Raw genomic sequence first — 24,657 nt, 5'->3', positions numbered from 1 at the left:
AGAGAATTTCCTATCTGACCACTTCCCTTCCTACCCTCCATGCTTTGCTACTGTTTATCATTGTGCTGGTAAGTCTTTTCTGGAGGAGACAGGCAGATGCTGGAGGCAGATGTCCCTGGCCCTACATAGAACATAGTGTCTGTGTCATATCCGTAGGACCAACTGTCCTGTAGGGCTCCAGTGCTCTTTGCACTGCCATGCTGAGAAGCCCATGGACGTCCACTCTTTGACCATTTCCTGACCTACGATGAGGCCCTTCTCTAGATGTCCCACTTCAACAATGCTTCTGTTTCCCTGCCCCAACCCTGCTGTAAGAACTGATGACCTCCAGCTGCCAGGCTTTTGGGTCACCAGCTGGTCTGATCATAGCAGTGTTTCCTGGAGCTTTGAGCCTTTGTTTCTGACTCAGGCTTTGCCCCCACTGTTCTGAAACAGATGTCTGAGTTGGATTCTTGGGAATGGAGCTCAGTCTTTGTGCAGGCACCTGAGGCAGGACTCTCCTCTGCCTGCAGAAGGGCAGGGCATCGCAGTGTGACAGCGTTTCCTTGTGCTCACTTGCATCCCCCTCCTGGGCATTGCAGGTGCGAGGACCTGGAACACATTTATAACCAACTAATGACAATCAAGGTAAGGGGCATGGCTGGACTCCTGGACAAACTTCAGAGCAGCTACTTGCCAGCTTTCAAAGCCATGTTCCAAGACGTTGAAGCAGGTGAGGACCAGCAAGTGACTCCACAAATCTATTTGGCTCAAAGTTTTCTTTAGCACCCCATCTTCTTCTCACTTTGTCATAACAGCATCTTTACATCCTTGCTACCTTCTTATGTGGCATGAGACAGCCTGGTGGCAGGAACAGCAAATCTGGAAGCAGCCAGGTTTGTAGGTCAGCTGCCCTGTGGCTTTAGATAAACTGCAACCTCTCTGTGGTTGGAACCTCAGCTCTGGTGTGTCTGCTTCCTTGCCTCCCTTAGAGCTTGTCAGATAATCTAGATGGGAGAATGTTATTAACTGTAGCACACTATGAATATATGCAGTGACAGAGATGACATCTCACCTCTGGAGGTCAGGTCCTTCTGTGCTGTCCTTGGCATCTTGAGAAATCTCCTGTCTCTAGCACCATTCTAGCTTTTGTGTTCAGATGGGACTGCAATTTCCTGTCCCTCTGAGTGCCAGACAAGATCAGCCTTTGTCAAAATTGCATAGCTGGCAAGGGCTATGACAAGATGTAGGTGCATTTTCCCAGGGTTTCCGCTTCCCTTTCTGGTGTGTTTGCTCCTCAACCCCAACCCCGACCCCCATTTTTATACTAAACCCTTCCTTGTTCTTAGTTCTGTAGGTCAAAATGTGCTTTTAAAGATATTTTCTATTCTGTATGGATTAAACTTAATCTAAACTGTGATTTTCAAGTATTCTCTTTTCCCATAACTTTCTTGAAATACGCTGCCATATGTAGGTCCAAAATATAAACCTAATCAAGGTCTACCTGTTCTATAAACAAATCCAGAGCTCACTAGCTGATCAGTCTGTCATCTTTCTCTGTCCGTCTGCCCTTTGGAATAAAAGATTCAGTGACAGGGTATCTTTTTCTCTCTTCCTTTCCTTGTATGTATCTTTATTGTTTTTAAGATAGCATCTTTCTGGTTAGCTAAGGTTGCCTTGAACTTAGTATGTAGTCTAGGCTGGCCTTGAACTCCTGCTACAGAATCCTAAGTGTTAGAATTATAGGCATGAGTGAACATACCCAGTTTCAATGCTGGAGTTTTGAAATGATTGATGTAACAGAAAAGAGCTGTCATAGAATCCTGAGGTCTACCTGGCCCCACAAGCCCTTACAGTGGCTCCTGAGTTAGCAGATATAGCTGCCTTGAACATGTTGAAGCTTCAATTCCCTCTTCTCCAGAGGGACTATAACAGGAATATTAGGTATGTTTCTAATTTAAGCTTCAGTTGACACACATAGGTATCTCTAGAATTTGTTATGGTATACTGTTGTGTATTTGAGAAATGACTGGACAAGTGTTTTATAAAATGACTTTTAAAATGCCCTGTTTCCACAAATTATTCCAGTTTTCTACTTGGGACTGAAATAAGTTTTCATTTTATATACAAGCACATTTTATATACCCTCCACATCTGTGGGTTGGTTTTCATGGACTCGATTGACCATGCTTTTAATTTTGCTCCTTACTGAAAACATATTGATTTATTTCCTGTTGTTATTTCCTAAACCCACAGTGCACAGGTTTCTCTGCAGGATTTATATTCTACTAGTTAGTATGAGCAAATTTCAGGAATGCAGGATGGCCAGGCATAGAGGTGTACATCTATAAATCCCAGTGCCTAGAAGGCTGGAGATCTCAAATTTGAGGCCGAAGAGATGCTTGTCTCAAAAAAACAATACAAATATACTTCATTGTGGGTCTAGGTTATACACAAACAGCACACCATTTTATACAAAGTGATTGAGCATTTATGGCTCTGGTTATTGGCAGGGGGACCTGAAACAGACCCCCCCCTCCTCCATGGATTCTGTCTTAGGGTTTTACTGCTGTGAACAGACACCATGACCAAGGCAAGTCTTAAAAAGGACAACACTTAATTGGGGCTGGCTTATAGCTTCAGAGGTTCAGTCCATTATTATCAAGGTGGAAACATGGCAGCCTCCAGGCAGACATGGTGCAGGCAGACCTGAGAGTTCTACATTTTCATCTGAAGGCTGCTAGCAGAATACTGGCTTCCAGGCAGCAAGGATAGGGTATTAAAGGCCACCCCCACAGTGACACACCTACTCCAACAAGGCCACACCTACTCCAACAAGGCCACACCTACTCCAACAAGGCCATGCCTCCCAATAGTGTCACTCCCTGGGCAAGCATATACAAACCATCACAGACACCGAGGAACCATTATAACTTTATGTATTTTATGTGGGAGTTTTCACTGGGGAAGCAGTGCTACAGTGTGCACAGCACATACATGTCACATGTTTAGAGCTCAGCTAACAGAGCATAAAGGAAGAGTGTGCTCTGAACTGGTTTTTCCACGCTCCCATGTATCTCTCACACTAGCATACTAGGAAACTCACTGGCCACACACATTAATGGTTGAAAAGGATTTGTTTCTCTAGACCAACTTAAAAAAAATCTTTCTTTCCAATCAACTGTTTGCTGAGAGTGATATTTGAAAAACAAACCATACTATGATAGTGTCAAACATACAGTACAGCAACAGCAGAAGTCCTTTAAATATGTGTGATTCAATTCTCATGATGGGAGAAAAAGAAAATTAGATTAGAGGTGTTAGGGAGAGCCTTGGTTGGGAATTTGGCAGAGCCCACAAGACTAAAGAGATGTTAAAGGCTATTGACTGGCTTTCATCATGTCTAATCTAATTTCAGAACATCTGGCTCTCTTTATCCTGAATAGATACAGTGGGTGGGTTATTCTGATTAGTCATGGTTGGCCAGTTCATTGGCTTTTGTCCAGACTAAAGAGGGATGGAGGAGGTGGAGTATCCAGATGTGAGCACAGGTCAGAGAACTAAGGATGAACTGTGGGAGCAAATATGATTGGAAAGTGAATTGCTTGGAAATTGAAGATGCTTGGAAAACAAGTAGAGTTGACTGTCCCCTTGGGAGCAAAAAATATCTAGTGAGGGAGTTCTCTTACTGGTCATTAGGAATGGTAGACACAGAACAACCTGTTTTCAAATTACCTTGGTGTATCTATACTGCCCTAACAGCTACCACAGACTGGGTCATTTAGTTGTCACTGTTTTGGACTCTGAGAAGGTCAAGACTATGACCAAAGAGTTCAGTTGTCTGGTAAGGGTTACTGTCCTCCTGCAGGATAGCTCTTGGTTGCTGCATCATGTTGGAGGAGAAATGCTGTGTCTTCACATATGGAAGTGGAAAGCAAGCTAACAGAATGGTACAGGAAGCCTTTAATCCTAGTCACAAGGGAGGAGCCATCATTGCCTAATCAGCTTCTCTAGTTAGTTCCTCCCATTGACCATTAATTTTCAACACCTGACTTTTGGGGAAGTGGTTCGGTGGGGGAATACAATGAAATCACAGCTCCAAGCAGAGATGTTGGAAGGTAGAGTACCTGGGAAGAAGGCAAAGCCTTGGGCTGCACTGGAGCCAGAGGGCTGGCCCACTCCTCTGCACATCTCGCTTATTTTCCTACCCCTACTCTCCAAGACGTACTCAGATAAGCCAGTAGCTTAAAACCAGACATAGTGTGCATACTGTGAATATTTGTACAAGAAATTAGCAAATGGACACACTAAAGCATTTCCCTTATAATTTGTTATTGAAAGTTTACCAGAAAACGACTGTATATGCCTATCAAGGTTTAAATAAATAAATATAGTACAACAACATAAAACTTTACAAAATCTAACATGGGCAGGTGGAAAGATGGCTTAGTAGAATCACTTTCTCTGCAAGCATGAGTTCAAACCCTGGCACCCACATAAATATTGGCTGTAGATATGAGTACCTGTAAACCCAGCATTGCAGCACTGCAGGGCAGAGAACGCACAGCCCAAGAGTTTCTGGTCAGCCATCCTAGTTGAAAGGAAAACTTTTAATCAAGTAAGAGATCTTGTCTCAAGGGGAAATGGTGGAGATTCCTAACAGCAATACGTTTGACTTCCATCTCTGGTCTCTTGCTTGTACCTGTTCCTGTGACACACACACACACACACACACACACACACACACACACACACACACCCCAGTATGGCATATCAGATTTCAAGCTATAATAATAAACATAGCACAGGACTTGTGTAAAAACATATACTTGTGTAAAAACAGCACAGAACAGAGAACACAGGCATAAGTACTCATAGCCATCTCATATTGACAAAGGAGCCCCAAATATACACTGGAGAAAAGAAAGCATTGTTAACAAATGTTGCTGTGAAAACCGGATGTCCATGGTAGGATGAAAGGAGGCCCATATCTATTCCTCTGCACAAACATCAACTGTGATGGACAGAGGCCTCAGTGTGAATCCTGAAACACTGATGCCATTTTCTGTAAGCCATACCCTCCAGGATGTAGGCAAAGGAAAGAACTTTCTGAGTGGGACTCCGTTCACTCAGGAATTAAAGTAACCAGTTAAGGAATAGGGCCTCATTACACTGAAAAGCTTCTGTGCAGAAAATAAAACCACAAAAACACAAACGAACAAAAAAGAACCAATTAAGTAGAAAGAAAGCCCACAGGGTGGGAGAGAATCTTCATCAATTAGACATCTACTAGAGGATGATTTCCAGAATATGATGAGAACTTTAAAAAAAAAGAATCTAAAAATACAAATAACCCTAAGAAAAATAGACTCTATATCTGAAGAGAAACTTCTCAAAGACTTTAAATGTGTTCAACATCCTTAATCATTACGGAAATGCAAAATAAAATGGCTTTGAAATTCCATCTCACCCTAGTCAGAGTGGGAAGATCAATAAAAGAACAAATGCAGAAGACACTGTAGGGAGAAGAGGACCCTACTGCAAACTGGTGAAGCCACTTTAGAAATCAGTGCAGGGAACTCTTTAAAAAGCTAAAAATAGTCACACACTGAAAACGGTGGTACACACCTTTAATTCCAGCACCCAGGAGGCAGAGGCAGGTGGGTCTCTGTGAGTTTGAGGCCAGCCAGGCCTACAGAGTGAATCTAGGATCCAAAAAGACAAACTCAGCATGTTCTCCCTTATTCTAGCTCCTAGTACTGAGTCTTAAGATGTGAGTGTATGACCCCAATGCAAGTGCAGAAGCAAAGAAAGGGTAATACAGAGGGGGAAAGGAGAGAAAAATAATCTTGGACATTTGAAAAGCCACAGATAAACATTATTTTATGATATATATACACACAATATACTCCTGGGTGCTGGAATTAAAGGTGTGTACCATATATAAAACATTATATATATTACCACATAGGGTGATAATTCTCCCCAAAGGAGCTATAACTAACAGGCATCTTTGAGTTGTTGGTTAGGTTCAAGAGAATAGAGACTATTACCATTACCTTTGGTTGCCTCCCCAAACTTGAAGGTAAGAACCTATTGTTGAAGGCAAGACACAATTTGAACAGAGGATTTGGAAGAAACCAGCTAGAATTCACCCTGAGGACTAGCAATATCTTAAGGTGCTATACAAGCTGCTAAGTGAAAAGAGCGATCTGCTAATAGTTCTATCCACCTGTAAAGCCTACTGGTCACAGCAATGACTGGCCCCACAAGATATCCCCAATGGTGTGATAATGGTACTTTTGTTTTGGGGGTAAAGGGTAGCTGTGTGACTGAATGTAAGGCCTGTTCAGTGTGCAGGAGTTCATAACCAACACTGCAAATCTAGCCAAAGGCTGGTGACCTCATAGACCCTAGAGGTGAGGCTGCTACTATTTCCCTAAACTAATATGATTTCTAGCTCTGGTCTAAATACTTGTCCTTCTTCACACACATAAGTGTAGCTCTCATCCTCATCAAAGAATTCTCCTTTTGCAACAAAGGGAGACTATTATAGAAATTCTCAGCTGGCCAAAATTCAGAGGCTAAGTGACCATCAGATGTTCAGTCTCCACTGGTACCTGTAACAACACAGCCCCCAAGACAGGGAAGGGAACCTGTAAAGCTTTAAAACCCAAAGGCCCAGGATGCTGAGGCTACCTAGTATCTTCAATATATGACAACCAGTCATGACAGCTCAACAATATGGTTACATAAAGCAAGCCTTTATAATGACACCAAGTGACATACCAACATAGATGGGGAAAATTTACAAGTTCCTACCCCCGGTTGAAGAGATACAGGCAATTAGTGGCTGCTGAGAGAATTACCTTTCTCTAGGTATAAGTTCCATGGTAGGTTATCTAATGCCAAGTGGCCCATACTAAACACAGATACATAGGAATAACACCAGATTGACTCAGTAGGCCATGTATATATGCACATGTGTTATATTCACACACACACATGTGTATATATACAGTCATTGTGTGTATACATATATGAATATATAACATATGTGCATATATATATATATATAACCTAATACACGTGTGTGTGTGTGTGTGTGTGTGTGTGTGTGTGTGTGTGTATACCTATAGTGAAGGAGAAAAAGTCACAAATTTGAGAGGGGGTGAGGAGGCATGGAAAAAATTTGAGGGTCAAGAGGGAAGGATGGAGGTAATATAAATATGTGGTGCTTATGTATGAAATTCTCAAAATATTAAATTCAGAACGTACTCAATGGGCTAAGTAAAGCTCAGCGACAGTGTGAATGCTTGACATTCGTGGGACCTTAGGTTCTACCCCCAGCACACAATAGAACATGGGTTTGAACAACGGCTCAGCACGGTCACTGTGTTGGATATTGTAAGTGACAGAGAGATCTCACGTACACAGCGGACTGTGTAGCTTATACGCCAGGACTGTAGTATTTTACACAAGAGACTTGAGAATTATTGCCTTTGGGGATCCAGGTGGAGCTAGCGACCAGTATCCTTCAGACATTGAGAGAAAGGTATCTTTGAAAACAAAACCAAACAACACCAAAACCAAGCATAATCCTAGCTCTGTCACCATTTTTTTTTTCCACTCATAGTGATCACTCCTTGCTTGAGCAAGGGAGAAACCCTTTCTTTCCCAAATGTTATGGTCTTAAAACAGTCAAGTGGATGTTCAGATGTCCAGTGGTGTGAGGAAAGTGAGTTTTAAAGTCCACCCACACAGGTTGACCCTGTGTCTACGCCTCAGCCTCTTCCACCCTGTGCACGCATCTCGACCTTGGCTCTCAACAACATGTAAAGCCAGGGCCCGTGCTCTTTAGAATGAATGTGAAAGTCCTCTGCCCCAACTCAATGGTTCTAGTACTGTCAGCCTCCCACACAGAATTACTGCTCTTATCCGAGTGCCATGTCATTTGACTGACTCATACCACTGAGATATAAAGTACCATCGTCCATCCCCACATATCATGTGTCCCTTGGGTCTCATGGCAACTGAACCAGAGGTTCAGAAGAATTAACAGGGGTACCACTCCTCTTGTTCAGGGAAACGGGGCTGGTGGAGTCACACAGTGAATCTAGAGAATTATTTAAGTCTTATAGGATGCCGCATGTCTACGGGTAGAAAAATTACTGAATGATTGTAGGTTGCAGCTAAATCAGGGAAGTTTTGAGTTTCCTTTAGGGTGGACATGGAACCTCATCCATATACTATGGCCTAAGTCTACCTGCTCTCATAGACACCACCTGCCCAGGAGGGAAACAACTGCAGCTATTCCCTTCAGTATGGCTTCCATTTCCTCTGGGTTGCTAGGCACATGCCAATGCTACCAGTGTTCCCACATTTCCTGGTGGCAGCATCTTGCCACCTCAGGCCACACCACTCCTCCATCCCGCATGACTTCTCTTTCACAAACACTCACTCAGAAGAGTTTCTATTAAACTCTCACCGGAGACACTGTCATTGATTAACTGAATGGTACAGTCCTGGCACTGTGTGGCTCTCCAGGAAGATACCATTTACCCTGTTTCCTGTTTACATGAGGACTTGTGAAATTACCTCCCAGAGCAGGCTACTTTGGGGTTGATATTAAATGTGTCCTAAGTCATAGAATTGAGAGGTGCCTGGTCAGCCTTTGAAGGCACACTCCGCTGGCTTTTATACATGTCCCGTCAACTGGCTACATGTCATCTTTGTGATATCAGCATCAATTAATTAGCAAGCATTAATCAAAGTAGAGGATCTGCCAAAGTGGAGCTGCAGACTGGGGCTGTGTGCTAGCTAGTTTTATGGTAACTTGACCCAAGCTAGTCATCAGAGAAAAAGGAACCTTAATGGAGAAATTGCCTCTATAAGGTTGTACTGTAGACAAGCCTATAGGGCATTTTCTTACTTCGTGATTGATTGGGGAGTGCTCAGCCCATTGTGGGTGGAGCCATCCTTGGACTGGTGGTCCTGAGTTCTATAAGAAAGCAGAATGAGCAAGGAATATGGAAGAAGCCAGTAAGCAGCCCTCAGTCATCCAAGGCTTCTGCCTGAGCTCCTGTCTCCAGGTTCCTGCCCTGCTTGAGTTCTGTCCTGACTTCCTCCCATCATGAACTGTAATATAGAAGCATAAACTGAATAAACCCTTTCCTCCTCAAATTGCTTTGGCTGTGGCGTTTCTTCACATTAAGAGGAACCATAGCCAAGATAGGTTGGGAAAGTCAGGAAGAAATCCTGATGCAAGAGTGTTGTCAGAGAGCTTCTTAGTCCATCATTCTAGATTTTTCTGAGTGCTCTAGGCTTCAGACTTTCTATCCAGGAGGTATTCTGTGTAATAATTATAAACTTTTTTTCTTTTCTTTTTTTTTCGGAGCTGGAGACCGAACCCAGGGCCTTGCGCTTACTAGGCAAGCACTCTACCACTGAGCTAAATCCCCAAACCCCCCAGGAAGCATTCTGAACCCATCTCCTAGCTGTCTTCTCAGGTCAGGAAGAAACTGAAGCTTCGGCATAGCCAACTCTTCACTCTCCAGGCACAGGGGCTCCATGAGGTAGGTGGTGCCCCAGCAGGGATAGCTGACCATCTTTGATTCCTTCCAGCCCTGACAGAGGCCCAGGACATCCGTGTGCACCTGTTACCGCTCCAACAACACCTGGACATCCTGGAGAACATGGAGTTTCCCGAGGTGAAGGGCAGGCTGCGGCCTCTGCTCCATGTGGTCTGTCTGATTTGGGCTAACTGCAAGTGGTACCGCTCCCCAGGGAGGCTCACGGTGCTGCTCCAGGAAATCTGTAACCTCCTCATCCAGCAGGTGAGCTGATCTGCGCATCCCAGGAACTTCTCCTCAGGGGCTGGTTGTCACAAAGGCATATGGGAGAATAAAATATGTGTTTCCCTAGGCACAGAAGTAATTAAGGCCCAAAGAATTCTCACACTTGAATTTTATATTTTCACAAGCCAGAAGTTCATAAAGAGGTTTTCCTTACTGCTAACATGGTGGTGGCCCAGTCTCTCCTACTTTCCACCTAAGCCCTGGGGCAGGGCTGTTAAATTGCAACCTCTTTCGTGATCTGTATGAGGGATTGGTATTGTGTCACCAGTGGAGCCTGGTAAATGAGACAGAAGCCTGAGAAGTCAAGGGATTCTATTTCTGACTTACTACGTGTGAGCCCTGTGTTCTAACACAAGCCACTTACCTGCTCTGTGCCTCATTGTCCTGTACATAATGGTGCTCCGAGGAGGAACTGTTTCACAGGGGTCAGTGAGGGCTTCAATGTAAAGACGCCAATGAGATCTGTGTCCTGGGCACGCTCAAAGCTGTTTAGCTCTGTACCTTCAAGATGCTGTTGTTTGGATTGCACAGATTCTTCCTCTGCATTTTGTTGCTGATGGTGTTTTGTTTTGTTTTTGTTTTTGTTTGAAGGTTGAACCCAAGGTCCATATTTTTAAATTTTATTTTGAGACATGACATTATATTTCCCAGCCTAGCTTTAAACTTAAACTTGCAATCCTCCTGTCTCACCTTCCCAAACCTATGGGAATTCAGCTGTGTACCACCATGCTGGCTTTCCTGGTCCCCTTTAGGGGTTCCTGTAGAATTGAGAACAGTATAAATCTTAAAGCGTGCATCTGTAAGTAGAACTAGAAACCTTGGTGTAGGTGACCTTCCTTTCCTCCATATTGACTTCTTTTGGCATCTAAGAACAGTCAGCTCTTAGAAAGCAATGAGCGAGCTCTCAGAATGGTTCGTAGTAACTGTCATCCTCTGGGCATGAGGCTACAAGATGGTGTTACACTTACAATCCTAGTCAGTCATCAGCTGAAGGAGCAAGAAGGGTCTCAGAGTTTATCACTGAAGGGTGTCGGTCAAGCTTTAGGACTTGGCTCACCCAAAGCTGCACTCATATCTGGAGTGTTTGTCTCACCCTCCGTGCGTCACCATCACTACTGATGTGGACTTTTAGTTGAAAGTATAAGGAGACAAAATGGAGCACCAATAGAGAACACTATTAGCTCCCATGCTTTGAAAATCCCAGGGAAGGCTGACTCACACTGTGGTTTCAGATGATACCATCTAGACCCAGTTCTCTCTGCTGCTCCCTGGGTTGATGACAGGGACTATCCAGTCACCTAGCTTCCCAGCTCCCAGGTTCAAGTCTCTTAAAGAGAGAGAAATAGGTATGACCCAACTAATTCTTGCATTCAAAGTATTTTTCTGTCAAAGCCATTAAGTCACAGAAGAGCTTGTTGGGTTCAATATCTGCCTGGGTCCATCTGACCCAGTCAAGTCCCATGGTGCCTCCTGGTATCTAACCGGTCACTTGTCGAAACACAGTGTGGTTCAAAAACACATTGTGATTGAAGGAACATGTAGATTGTTGGATTTAGACACTGGCCCAAGGTCATCTGTGGAACTGGAGGCTTGGGCAGAAGTTTTCTGTGTTGTACTTGTGAGAAATACTACAAGGGCAATTATTTGGTTCTAAGACAGTGTTGACATAGTTATGGGCTATCCTGTAGCAGCCACCATACCTACGGATGCTAATTTATTTACCTCCCAGGCCTCTAATTACCTCAGCCCGGAAGACCTCCTGAGAAGTGAGGTGGAAGAGAGTCAGAGAAAACTGCAAATAGTCTCAGATACCTTAAGCTTCTTCAAACAGGCATTTCAGGACAGAAGGGAACATCTCCATACTTACTTCAAGGAGGACTCTGAAGTCAGGGCATGGGATTTCCAAGCATCTCTGGTCTTTGTACGACTGGATGGCTTTCTGGGCCGACTACGCATGGTGGAGGTGAGTATATTCACTTACTCTGGGCTCCAACGCAGTAGTAAGCACAAAGCCTCAAATGCTTCCTCGTGGCCAGAAAGTTTTATTTTGGTTCACAGTTCCAGAGAGTTTTAGCCTGTCATGGAGGCAAAAGTCAGGGAAAAATCAAGCTTCATCTGTGGCAACAGGGACACCTGGCAGGTGTTGTTCACATAGTGATGAAACTGACAGCAGAGAGCAAGACTCGAACCGGGGCTAAGCCTTACAGTTATACTCCAGAGGCCTGAACTGCTTCTATCAGTCAGGCTCTGTCCCCTAAACATTCCAACCCTCCCAGCACAGATCCACCACCTGGGGATCAAACATCTAAACATGAGAGTCCTCGGGTGACATTTTAGATTCAAACACAACAGTCACCCGCGGTTGACTGAAGGAATCATAGAAAGTTTCAGTATATGGTATATAGTTGTCATTTGGATTGACCCTTAAGCAAGGCTGGTTCTGTCAGGAGTCAGAGAGTTTTATCATAGGCACTCGGGAAGAGCGCTCTAGAAGTCAGTCTGTGAACTCCGCTTGTTTTCAAATACACTCAGGCTGCAAAGTCCACTGTTCAAATCTGAAAGAGAACAGGTCTACATGCAGCTGCCCATTCTCACAGAGCAGCTGCTTTGAACTTCACCCCTAGACTGACCAGTGGCTAACATTGGTGAATCCCTGGGACAAAGAAACATATCTGATTGCTAATCATCTTTGCCCCCAAATATTTAAACATTACTATAAATTTTAGTTTAAGTTCTAAGGGGAAAAGACGTGAGACATTTTGTTTAGTGTCTTACAGCTCTGGGCTTACTTATTGCATTTTAATTTTTTAAAAATACTTTATCGTTGGGGATTTAGCTCAGTGGTAGAGCGCTTGCCTAGGAAGCGCAACGCCCTGGGTTCGGTCCCCAGCTCCAGAAAAAAAAATACTTTATCATGATCTCTTTCCTCCTTCCTTTCACTCTCAGTTACCTTTTCTGGAACTCCTTCCTTGTACCCCCAACTCTCAAGTTAAAAGCATATTTTTGCTATTATTGTTACACATGTCTGCACAAATATGTACGTAAACGCAACCTGCTGAGTCTGTTTTTGTCATTTGCCTCTACAATGTCTGCTTTGCATTTGACAACTAACCAGGGAGCTTATTCGTGGGAATAAGCTAATTCTTTTCTCAGAAGCCATTAGTGACCTATAATTCTTCATCTAGTTGTGGACCCAATAAGATTCCCATGCTTCCACATGAACATATCCACTGATATCACACTTGTTCTGGGCTTTCTAATGCAACCATTTCTAGGAGAGACATTTCACAGCTTACCTCCTGGCTCTTGCAATCTTTGCAGCCCTTCTTTCCACATCTTCCCCTAGCGGGAGATATGATGTAGACATATTGTGGGGACAGGCTCCCACAACGTATTGATCTCTGTATTATGTCTAGTTAGGGTTTTTTGTGATGGTCTCCTTTTTTTGTGCAAAGAAGGGCTTCTTTGTAGTTCATGTAACCGGATTGAAGTTTTTTGGGAAGGTAAGAATAAGAAATACATAGCTAGGGATAACTTGAGGACGTCAGCATCAAGTTCAATGTTAAACCAATAGCTGAGGGAACAGAGAAGACTGTTGAACTTATGCTCCTACTTATTAGTAGCGCAGATTTGGGATCAAGAGAGATGTGTTGCAGAAATTCTGTAATGAGCCCAACAAAACCATTAGATGACAAAGATAAAACAATAACAGACTAAATATGTTCATGTCAAAATTTTTTAAATGCAGATTTAAATTTCCTAGGCACCGAGCCAAGAGCTGGCACCCAAAGATCAATAGAATATAGTTTTACCTAAAGAACTGTCATGAACATGTAGTCATAGAATGGGAGAAGAGAGATAAATTAGCACAGGACATTCAAGGTAGAAAGACATAGAATCAGTAAACTTTGCCAGGGTGAATTGAATGTCATAATAAAAGTACATGTAGATAACTGGGAGCAAAAAAGAGAGGGGGGATCCTAACCCAGGAGAACTTTGAAAAATAGCAAAAAAACACAAGAGGAAGTCAATTTTGAACTGGAAAAAGAATTCACTGGGGAAAGGCATGAAGGCAGAAAATAAATGAGAGAAAGCCAGAAGCTAGATTTTATGAAAGGCATACCTTAAACCGTTCATCAGAATCAGGGGGTATTAATAATTCATATGTGGCATCATCTTAAATGCCTCATTTTCTCATGGCTATTTCCAGCACAGTTCTTGCTGCTCAACCCCTGTTCCTTTCTCCTCCATTCATTATTCTCTCATCTCCACTCAACTCCTTGCCGCTGTGTAGCCAAAGTGATGGACACCCTGGCCTCTGGGCTGACCAGGGAGGAATAATTACCTCTGTAGCATTGTAGCAGTCATGTTTGCAGGATCTCCAGCCTCAAAACAAGCTTGCACTGACTAGGAGGGGCTTCAGCCCTGTACACACATGCTAACCATATGACATAAGGGCATCTAATGTGCATAGGGTATCAGTAAACATCAGCATAGTTAGCCATAGCCCTCTGACCATCGTTATCTCATAGTATTCCCTTCTCGGCTTCTTTCCGGAATCAATGGCTCAGATGCATACAAAGGAGTTGCCCTGGTTTGACTGGAGAGAGCTTGATGCCCTCTGCTCTCCGTCCTTCCTAAGTTGTCTGTCTTGTACGCTGGGTTACTTACTCTTTTGCTCCTGGGCACACCGCCTCCGTTTCTTTCTTTCTTTCTTTTTTTAATCTCTCCAATGTCGGCTCAGATTCATCCCCCTTGCCCTTTTCCATCTTCTCTCCGCCCCCGTCCCCATCTCTTCTCTCCCCCCTCAGTGCAGCAGGACGGGGGAATATTGATTGTCTTCTGGCATATTTCATGTAGCCCTTTAGTTAACATTCTGAGTATGCAGTGATCAATGTCTGTTTCAAATGAGATTAATCTGCTTCTCTCCAGCAAGAATTAGCATTGACTTAAGCTTCTTCATCTTCTATTCTAATGCGATATATGACCACCATGCTGTTGGCACCTGCAATTAATAAATAGAAGTGAACTGAATAGTTTGACATCGGTACCCTCAGCTCTCCTCTGCTCCTGCTGAGGGCCAGGTTGCAAGAGGCTGGCTTTTAATCTCCACACTGCTCCAAGCCTCCCGTCCTCTCATCTGTGACGTTCTTTGCCCTTTTGCTTATTTTGCACAAGAGAATTTTGTTGCACAGGTCCACGCTTCCCTTCTGGGTGCTTGCTGAAAGAAGGTGGGTGGGTGGGTGCTGGCAAATGGTGTGCAGTCTGGGTGGAGCAGCAGCTTCCCAGGACAGCAGGATGCTCTTCTCATGCTCTCCTCTACATCACAAGATCCTTGCTGTGGAAACTGAAGACTACAAACAGAGAAAAGTGAGATACGCAGGTACTTTCCTCATGTGTCACTTAGAGCATGTGTCACTGCAGTTCTCAGGAAAGCTAATCATCAATTCCCATCTTTAATAAACAGTTCAACAGGATACATCAGTTAATTTATGCAAAGTCACCCAGTGCAGAATGCTGAGCTGGGATTTGTTTGCAGGAGTATGTAATCTTCTCACTAAACTTCTACATGCTTCAGGGCGCCATAAATGTCTCCTTCCCTCACTCCCTTTCTTTTTCCTTTCCTCCCTCTCTCCATCCTTCTTTCCCTCCTTGCCTTTGCATTTGGCTGAAATTGGCTTTGTGGTGTTATTTCTGCCCTTACATGCTTTTTTTTCTATTTGTGTACCCTGCTTTTAACCATATAGTTTTTAGGTCTTTTTAATTAAGTAGCTCACATAAAGTTCTAGTCCCCTTTCCAAGGAAGGGCTTTATTTGACTTTATGGCTTCACATAAGACTGTGGTTAGCCTTCTTTTTTAAATTTTTTTTATTAGATATATTTCTTTATTTACATTTCAAATGTTATTCCCTTTCCCAGTTTCCTGTTCGTAAGTCTCTATCTCCTCCCAGTCCCCCATATGGGTGTAACCCCCATCCACTCCCCTTATCGCCCCCCCCACATTCCTCTGCACTGGGGGTCCAACCTTGGCAGGACCAAGGGCTTCCCCTTCCACTGGTGCCCCAACAAGGCTATTCCCTGCTACATATGCAGTTGGAGCCCTGGGTGAGACCATGTATAGTCTTTTGGTAGTGGTTTAGTCCTTGGAAACTCTGGTTGGTTGACATTGTTGTTCTTATGGGGTTACAAGTCCCTTCAGATCTTTCAGTCCTTCCTCTAATTCCCCAAAGGGGGTCCTTTTCTCAGTTCAGTGGTTTGCTGCTAGCATTGACCTCTGTATTGGACATGCTGTGGATGTGTCTCTCAGGAGAGAGCTATACCCTGTCCCTTTCAGCATGCATTTTTTTTTAGCTCCATCCATCTTATCTAGTTTTGGTGGCTCTGTGTATATGGGCCACATGTGGGGCAGACTCTGAATGGCTGTTTCTTCAGTCGCTGCTCTAAACTTTGCCTCCATATCCCCTCCTATAGATATTTTCCCCCTTTTAAGAAGGAGTGGGAACATTCACATTTTGGTCATCCTTCTTGAGCTTCCTGTGGTCTATGGATTGCATCTTGGGTAATTCGAATTTTTGGGCTAATATCCACTTATCAATGAGTGCATACCAAGAGTGTTTTTCTGTGATTGGGTTACCTCACTAAAGATGATATTTTCTAGTTCAATCCATTTGCCTATGAATTTCATGAAGTCATTGTTTTTGATAGCTGAGTAGTATTCCATTGTGCAGATGTACCTCATTTTTTAAATCCATTCCTCTGTTGAAGGGCATCTGGGTTCTTTCCAACTTCTGGCTATTATAAATGAGGCTGCTATGAACATAGTGGAGCATGTGTCTTTGTTGTATGTTGGAGCATCTTTTGGGTATATGCCCAGGAGAGGTAGAGCTTCTTAATACCATGACCCTTTAATACAGTTCCTCATGTTGTTGTGACCCCAAACCATTACATTATTTTCATTTCTACTTTAAAACTTCCATTTTGCTGCTCATTGTGAATCATAATATAAATATCTGTGTTTTTGGATGGTCTTAGGCCACCCCTATGAAAGGCTCATCTGACTCCCAAAGGGGTTGCAACCACAAGTTAAGAACCATTGACCTAAGAGTACATCCAAAGTACACAAAAACTTTGCAGTTTGAATAGTCAAGGAACTGAAGAAAGGCCATTTCTTCATGCCTCTGGGTTTCTTGACTCCCCCTTCCCCTGAGCACTGTACTCCAGCACAAGCACACATGCATGCTTGCAGTCCCCCCCACTTTTTGCCACAATATTGTAGAATCTGAATATGTTTATGTTTCTGCCTGCAGCGTCTTCTGTGCGAATGACATGGGGAGCCGCTTAGAGAGAGCCCTCATTTCTTTCATTATAAAATTGCTGTGATTCACTAGGAGACAAAATGATTTCCTGCTGGGGCTTTATGCAGAGTGATTAGCAGGGAGAGAGGTAATAAGCTGACCTGATACACACCACATTTCCTTGTGGTCCCTCTGCCATCTCTAGCCAGTCTGCCCAGCCTCTCTTCATTCCTGGCCTAATTGGGCTGGCTTCCTTTTCAGCCCAGCTTGAACACATGGTCACGTGTGAGACCATTAGCCGCATAAGGTCGGTGGCAGTCGAAAGGTAAAGAAAACCGTCTTTCTTCAAATGACCTTTAGAGATTTTCATCTGTGAGTATCTGCTTTGTGCTCTCCCTTAATGAATTCCGAAGACATTTCTTTTAAGACTGGCGGCGTGACCTCTCCTTCGGGAGTTAAAGTAGCCGTTGGTGAAGCTTGCCATTACCTCTGGTTTTGATTCTCCATCTCATGGGCCAGAGCACAAATTGAGCCCCATCTCTCCACCTGCCACCACCATTAAATGTTGCTTCATTTTTCATAAAAAAAATAGGGCCCAGTCAGCCCAGTAAGAATTCTGGGACCCCGGGCACTTTGTGATACCTGCCTACAAAGGAGTAGCAGCCTCTCTTGGAGAAGGTTTTACTCATCCAGTATCTAATGATGTGAGGGTGGCGTTGGGATGGTCACAATTAATTATAGTGCTGACTCTGACATCCTACATTGGCCCCTTCTGCAGAACCACATGATATGTTAAATATCACTGTCCCCAATCCCATTGTATGTTAAATATCACTGTTCCCATCTACAGATTAGGCAAATGAACCTTAGAATCTCAGTGTCTTGCTCCAAGCTACAGAGCCAGCAAACAGCAGGACCAGGGTTGTATGAACATGAGTGTCACAGTTCTTCTAGCTCCAAGGCTCCTATGCACATCCTGTACACAGCACAATGCATTTCATGGTTCTCCTACTAGGATTAATAACCATTGACATTTAAAACATATCTAAGCCTATTGGCTTAAGCTTGCCTTTTATCTGTCACTGAGAACTTTTAAATGGGCTGTGAAAAGAGCCTATGTGTAAATTAAGAAACCTTGATGGGTTGTGATTAGGGTACTAAGTCTGTGTCTGCAGCTACAGACATAATTTCTACAGCACTGTTCACTGTGGATTTCATCAGAATCTTCACAGGGATAAAGAACTCACTGGCTGTCTCAGTAGTCCGGTTTGGACTGTCTGGAAACTACATGCTCTATTTGTTGGCTTCCCAGGAACTGCTCCCTTTTTAAAGATGAAGATGATTACACATCAGCAGTTAACTAACTTCAACCTATATGGTCTATTCCTATGCTCTTTCAGTCATTTGCCTCTTGCCTCAAAGTACAGCCACCAAAGTATCTACTTTGCACTTGTCAAGGATCCTTCTAACACCGAGCTGTCCTGCCTTTGACTTCTCTGCCTACCTTTCTTCATTCCCGCTAACTGCTCAGCAGTCCGGCTTGCTAGGTTTTCTGTCGCTTTGTTGCTTTCTGTTGGATGTGCGGCAGCTAAATCAAAACAGAAAGAACATGACTTCATTCACCAAATATTGATTCAGCATTGAGCCTTCTCTCAGGCACAGTGGAATCTGGGAGACCTTTGGAATATTTGTAAACTCCTGGGAACGATGGGTAGAAAATAACACAATATAAAGTTAAATATTATCATGCCTGAGTACAGTAAGATCTCAGGGATAAAAGCTCAAATTAAAAAAAAAGAGAGAGGGGCATGCTGAGGGATGGAAAGAGGGAGCCCTTTTGACAGAAATTGAAGGAAAGCCTCCCAAACCTTCCCATGAGCCCCAAATACAAGTTTAAGTTAGATAAAACATTGTGTCTATGATTTCCTAATAACAAGATACCCCAATGGGAGGTTACATCTGGCTTTAGGGAACCAGTGTTCTATTTTATGTCTGGGGACCTCTCTCTGTGGCAATGAGGGCAGCAGAGACTGACAGGATAGCCTGTTGTAATGTTTCTAGTTCCCGCAGTAAAAGTATGGTTCATTAAAAAAAAATTATTTGCTTACATTTCAAATGATATCCCCCTTCCTGGTTACTCCTTCACAAAGCCTCCATCCCATCCCCCCTCTACCCCTCCCTTTCGCCTCTATGAAAGTACTCCTCTACCCACTCTCCCACTCCTGCCTCACCACTGTAGTGTCCCCCTATGCTGGGGCATTAAGCCTTCGCAGGGTCAAGAGTCTCCCCTCCCATTGATGTCAGATAAGGCCATCCCCTGCTACATATGTGTCTGGAGCCATGGCTCCCTCCACATATACTTTTTGGTTGGTGGTTTAGTCCCTGGGAGCTCTGGGAGGTCCGGTTAGTTGATATTGTTCTTCTTATGGGGTTGCAATACCCGTCAGCTCCTTCAGTCCTTCCCCTAGCTCTTCTGTTGAAGTCCCCAGGCTCAGTCTGATGGTTGGCTGTGAGTATCCACATGTGTATTGGTCAGGTGCTGGTAGAACCTCTCAGGGAACAGCCATACTAGGTTCCTGTCAGCAAGTGCTTCAGCAATAGTGTGGGGGATTGGTGTTTTAAGACAGAGAAAGAACTTTGAAGAAAGTCACTAACTAGACTTTCCCTGAAAATACAGTAATTAACTACCACTCTGATCCCCACGATCTCCTGCTTATACTACCAATAGAGTGCCTCCCACTGACAACCTAAGAATGTGCATCAGGGCTTCTTGAGAAATAAAAAAGTAAAATGAAATTATCATCTCATTTTCTGCTATAACCAAATGTATCAAGATGCATCTGTCTTTTAAAAATGGCTAGAGAGGATTTCCCAACAAATTGAAATCGACATCCACACAATTGTGAAGAATGACTTCAGGGGAAGTATTCCAAGGCACAAATATTTTTCTCCTGTAAAACAAAGCAGCTAGTAAGAGATATGAATTGCCATCGGAGTCATTTTCATTTTAATAGGATCCATTTGCTTTCTTCTAAGCATATAAAGTTGAACAGTGTTGCTTCTTTGAGTCAAAGTCTCTCTTAATAGCCCAGGCTGGCCTATAAATCATGGTTCTCCTATCTCAGCCTCTATAGCAGTAGGGTTACATATGTGTTAGGATTCCCAGCCACTATCTTATGATTATTTGAATTGTGCAAGCTTATGAGATATAGCTGTGACAATGTGTCATGTGTGTATAGTGTAATGGTCAAATGAGAGTAGTTAACATGACCATAAACATGTAAGCACTGAAAATGTTATGGAATGCACTGTGATATTTCAATGCATTGTGCAATACGTGTTATCAGCTCAGAGTGATCAGCATTTTCACATTCCCATTACTCTGTGGAGCTTTTGATTCCTTCTTTCTGTTCTTTATCAGATGTGTTATGATGAACTGCCAGTCTCCACCATTATGTGGGAGTACTAGACCTCACTTCTGTCTGATTGTGTGTGTCCCCATTATCAAGCCTTCACCCCCTCCTTGCTGTGACCTTCTGTCTCTAGGAGTTGCCATGCACTGTTGGATTGCATCATTTTAAGCATCTACATGTGACAGAACATGACTTACTTGTCCTTCTGCATGGGACTTTTTTGACCTCATATATGTTCTCCAGTTCTATAGACTTTGGTACATATAACAGAGTGTCATTATTTATAATGAATTTCACCTATTACCAGCTGATGGCTGTGAAGGTCATTCTGTATTTCATCCGTTCTGAATAGCAACAAATGTGGGCATGCTGGTGTCTCTTTAATATACTGAAACCATTTCTTTCAGACACTTACGTGGAAGGGAATGGACGGTCGTGTGGTAGATCTAGCTTCAGTTGTTTGTTGACCCTCTGTACTTTTCTCCCTTGTTGGCCTATTAAATTCATCACCAGCATTTGCTAGCTTGTGTCCTTTGGATTCTAGACATCTTAACTGTGGCTGTCTACTTCATTGTGATCTTAAGTTTCCTTAACAACTGGTAAAGTTAAATATTTTTTCATGAATTTGAAAGCCCTGTGATTTTCTTTTTTAAGAACAAAGTGTAAATATAAACTTTTAATGAGTAATGATCACACAAACTACCCCAGCTCCACAATCACCACAGGCCAAGAATGAAACATAGTCAACAGATGCCTGTCTGTGTTATTCCATGATTCAAACTCTCTCCCCCCCTTCAGGTAAAAGCATTAGGCTGGCTTTGTGGATTTGGATTGTATATGCTACCTCCACTCCTTTAGTGACTATGCAAAAAAAATCAGTGCATGAGCATTCACTTATCAAAAGCTCACATAGTTTTATATCTTCCTCATGTGCTCTGGGCTGAGGTGTATTCTTTCAGCACACAGAAGATATCATTTTTTTAAATTCTATGTCATTATGTGTAGCCTCTATAGCCAACACTGAGACATCACTGTCAGTCTAACCCTTGCTTAATTTTTCATACAGTTTCTTTTAACAGGAAGTGTCTAATTTGTGCCCTCTATCCAATGTATACTTGGTCTATTTGGCTTTTGGTTATAGGGCTCCTTGTATACTCTTGGTATTTATTTTCCATCGGAGGAATCACTTGTAAATACTTTGTAGATTCACAGATGTCTCCTTGCTCTGCCTCCTAGTTCTGTAGATTGCTTCCTTTGCTGTGCAGAAGCCCTGCAATCTCTTCATTGCTACTGATGTGCTCTCACTTCTGTGTCTTCTGTCTTGGAGTTTTTATTCAAAAAGCCTTGGCCTATACTGGTGTCTTGAAGTGGTTCCATATTTTCTTCTAGTATTTTCTTTCCCTCCTTCTTCTCAGCCTTTATCCATTTTCTAATACTGAAGATTGAACTGGAGGCTTCACTCTGCGAAAGAAGAGAAGTGTGCTTTCTCTAACATAATTCCTAATATTTTAGGGTAGTGATTCCCTAACACACACACACACACACACACACACACACACACACACACACACAGAGAGAGAGAGAGAGAGAGAGAGAGAGAGAGAGAGAGAGAGAGAGAGAGAGAGAGAGGAGCGTGCACACGTGCACAGAGGCAAGGGTTCTGATCCTGATGATCCTATCTCCTCCTTGCTGCTGTCTCTTTCCTCCCTTCCTTTTCTGATGATCCTGCCTCAGCATGGCCGAATGAACAGACTTCTGAGTCATTGCCAGAGGCTGTGTGGGAGACTTCCTGACAGTCTGAGGAGTTGGTGGCTTCTCCTCACTGCTGTTCCTCTGTCACCCTTTTTGAACTTGGTGTCAGTAGCAGCAGTGATCACTCACCATGGGAAGTTCTGGAGTAGAGGCAGGGCCTGATGTCTCACAGCTCAGGTATGCTGCTATAACTTGCTTTTGCCATTCCAACATGTCAGAGGGTCTTCTCAGGGCCCCTCACAGACTGTTTACAGAATGACAGTTATATGTCTCTCCCTCTCCCTCTCCCTCTCCCTCTCCCTCTCCCTCTCCCTCTCCCTCTCCCTCTCCCTCTCCCTCTCCCTCTCCCTCTTCTTTCCCCCTCCTCCCCCCTCCTCCTCCCTCCTCCTCCTCCTTCTTCTCTCTCTCTCTCTCTCTCTCTCTCTCTCTCTCTCTCTTTCTCTCTCTCTCTCTGTAACAATAACTGAGAGTACAGTGAGAGTACACACTGAGAGTTCTGACAGCAAATACGTCTTGGATCTTGGAAGTTTTGTGCTTTTAGGCAGGTCTTCACAAGGGATGAATTTAATCTTCCCTATTCTTCATGCTCAGAAGTCATCCCTACTATTAGACATGATATGGCTTCCATAGGCTTGGGAGCCACTCTGCCCCAAGGCTTTGGGGCTGTGTCATCCATCTGCCATTTAATTCTGAGCACAGCTGGGATGTGGTGTGTCAATGATGATAGCAGTTTACACAGTGTCCTGGAAGCCACTTCAGTCCTATGCCTACACCAACTCAAGCTAGTTCCCACCACAGTGTTGTGGAGTGTTACCACTACCCTGCAGCAGATGGAGAAACCCAGGAAAGAGATGGTAAGTAACTGCCTTCTGTCAGTGAGATGGCAATGTGATTTTGTGTGCCAAGAAAACATTTGTGTGTTGGGATGGGGATCTTATTTGGTAAAGGGAGTTGCAAGAAGGCCAGAGACACCTTCTGAACTGGTCATCTGGGCTGTTCCAGGGTTACATTTTACCTCTCTCCTCTTGAACATGAGGCCTTGAATTCACTTACAAACAGCCTAGCCTTGATCCTCCTTCTTCTGTCTCCTCAGTGCCTGGAGAACAGGCATGCATCACCATGCCTGACTTGACATTGACACTTGGAATAAAAATCCACACAAAACATACAAGTTATGATGGTCTTTTGTAGTCTGTAGTAGAACACAGAAAGGCTGACACATACGTCTCATGATTTCTTTCTTTATTCTGGCTCGTGTGAATCCACTTTATCTGCATTGTTCCTTCAGGTTGTTATGGACTTTAACCAACCCATTCTAATAATAAGGCTGAAAAACCTAACCAGACATTGCCTTTTCCTAAGCAGCCACCACACCTGTGATTTTTGTCTCCTCCATCTGGTGGGGAGGGTGAGGGTGAGGATGATTCCTTCAACAGTTCTGTGAAATATCCCGATAGGATCTTCTGAAGACAGCCTTGGATTTCAACAAGCTGGAAAAGCTTGAATTCAGTGGCCTCAGAGGAAACTCACTGAGTCAGAAAGTTCAGCAAATGCATGAGGAATTTGAAGAGATGTACAAGGTCTTCCTGGACTGTTCCTATGACTGTTTGAACCCCGAGAGCATGGTAGGACTCGGGGGAGAGGGGCTAAATCACAAACCTTGATCTTTCTTCTGCTGCCTCTAGCTCAGCCCCCAAGCATTTATGAGTTTTACTTTTTCCCTTAAGAATTCCATATGGCTCTGTGGTCCTATTGGTTTCGTTATTTAATTATTGTTGTTGTCAGGAGAAATTGTCATTCCTGTGTCATTAGAAAGACCCTAATTATTCTATGTGCAAGTAAGTCAGAAAGGACCCAGCCATTGAGTACTCCAAACCAATGCTATCTAGGGTTATTGATGGGGAAGACAGCGGGAGTAGTGGCTACTTTAAAGCTTCAAAGGTTTAAGCTGAGCAAAGTAGACCAGTTGCAAAGGTACAAATACTTTATGACCTCACTTTAACCTGGGATCCAAGATGGTCAAATTGTCAGGTCTATGGAGCTGACAAGAATGGATCTTGCCACTGGGCTGAGAGCGGAAAACAGTAGGAGCTGGTCAATGACTACAAAGTGTCCTTGATGCAGGGTGAGTGACTTCTAAGGTGTAATGTACAATGTGGTGATCACAGTTAATAACACTGTATTGTGCATCTGAATTCTGCTGGTGGGTTAGTTTTAAGGACACACACACACACACACACACACACACACACACACACACACCTGTTAGATATATGAGGTGATGAATTACCATAGATTTTAAATAAAAACTCATGCTAAGTCTATCATTCATGGTAGGTCCATTCCCTCTGTTGTGTTGAT

The 24,657-nt window shown here is 43.5% G+C and overlaps 1 protein-coding gene across 14 annotated transcripts in view; it reads left to right on the top strand.

Annotated features, from left to right (window-relative positions):
- The window catches only part of Dnah9 (dynein, axonemal, heavy chain 9), a 367,182-nt gene that overhangs the window by 13,720 nt on the left and 328,805 nt on the right, over positions 1 to 24,657 (top strand). For 12 of the 14 annotated variants that reach the window (XR_005490291.2, XR_005490292.2, XR_005490293.2 and 9 more), the window contains exons 4-7: positions 582 to 712; positions 9,604 to 9,815; positions 11,566 to 11,799; positions 23,754 to 23,921. Coding sequence is in view for 11 of the 14 variants with exons in the window: in NM_001427097.1 (NP_001414026.1) it covers positions 582 to 712; positions 9,604 to 9,815; positions 11,566 to 11,799; positions 23,754 to 23,921 (745 nt within the window). In the remaining 3 variants the exon portion in view is untranslated. The remainder of the gene's footprint in view (positions 1 to 581; positions 713 to 9,603; positions 9,816 to 11,565; positions 11,800 to 23,753; positions 23,922 to 24,657) is intronic. The other 2 variants (XM_039087294.2, XM_039087295.2) reach the window with 2 other exon arrangements.

Source organism: Rattus norvegicus, chromosome 10 (genome assembly GCF_036323735.1).
Source record: "Rattus norvegicus strain BN/NHsdMcwi chromosome 10, GRCr8, whole genome shotgun sequence".
Lineage (NCBI taxonomy): Eukaryota > Metazoa > Chordata > Mammalia > Rodentia > Muridae > Rattus > Rattus norvegicus.
Note: the sequence above shows the minus strand (reverse complement) of the source record. Positions and strands in the feature narration are given on the sequence as shown.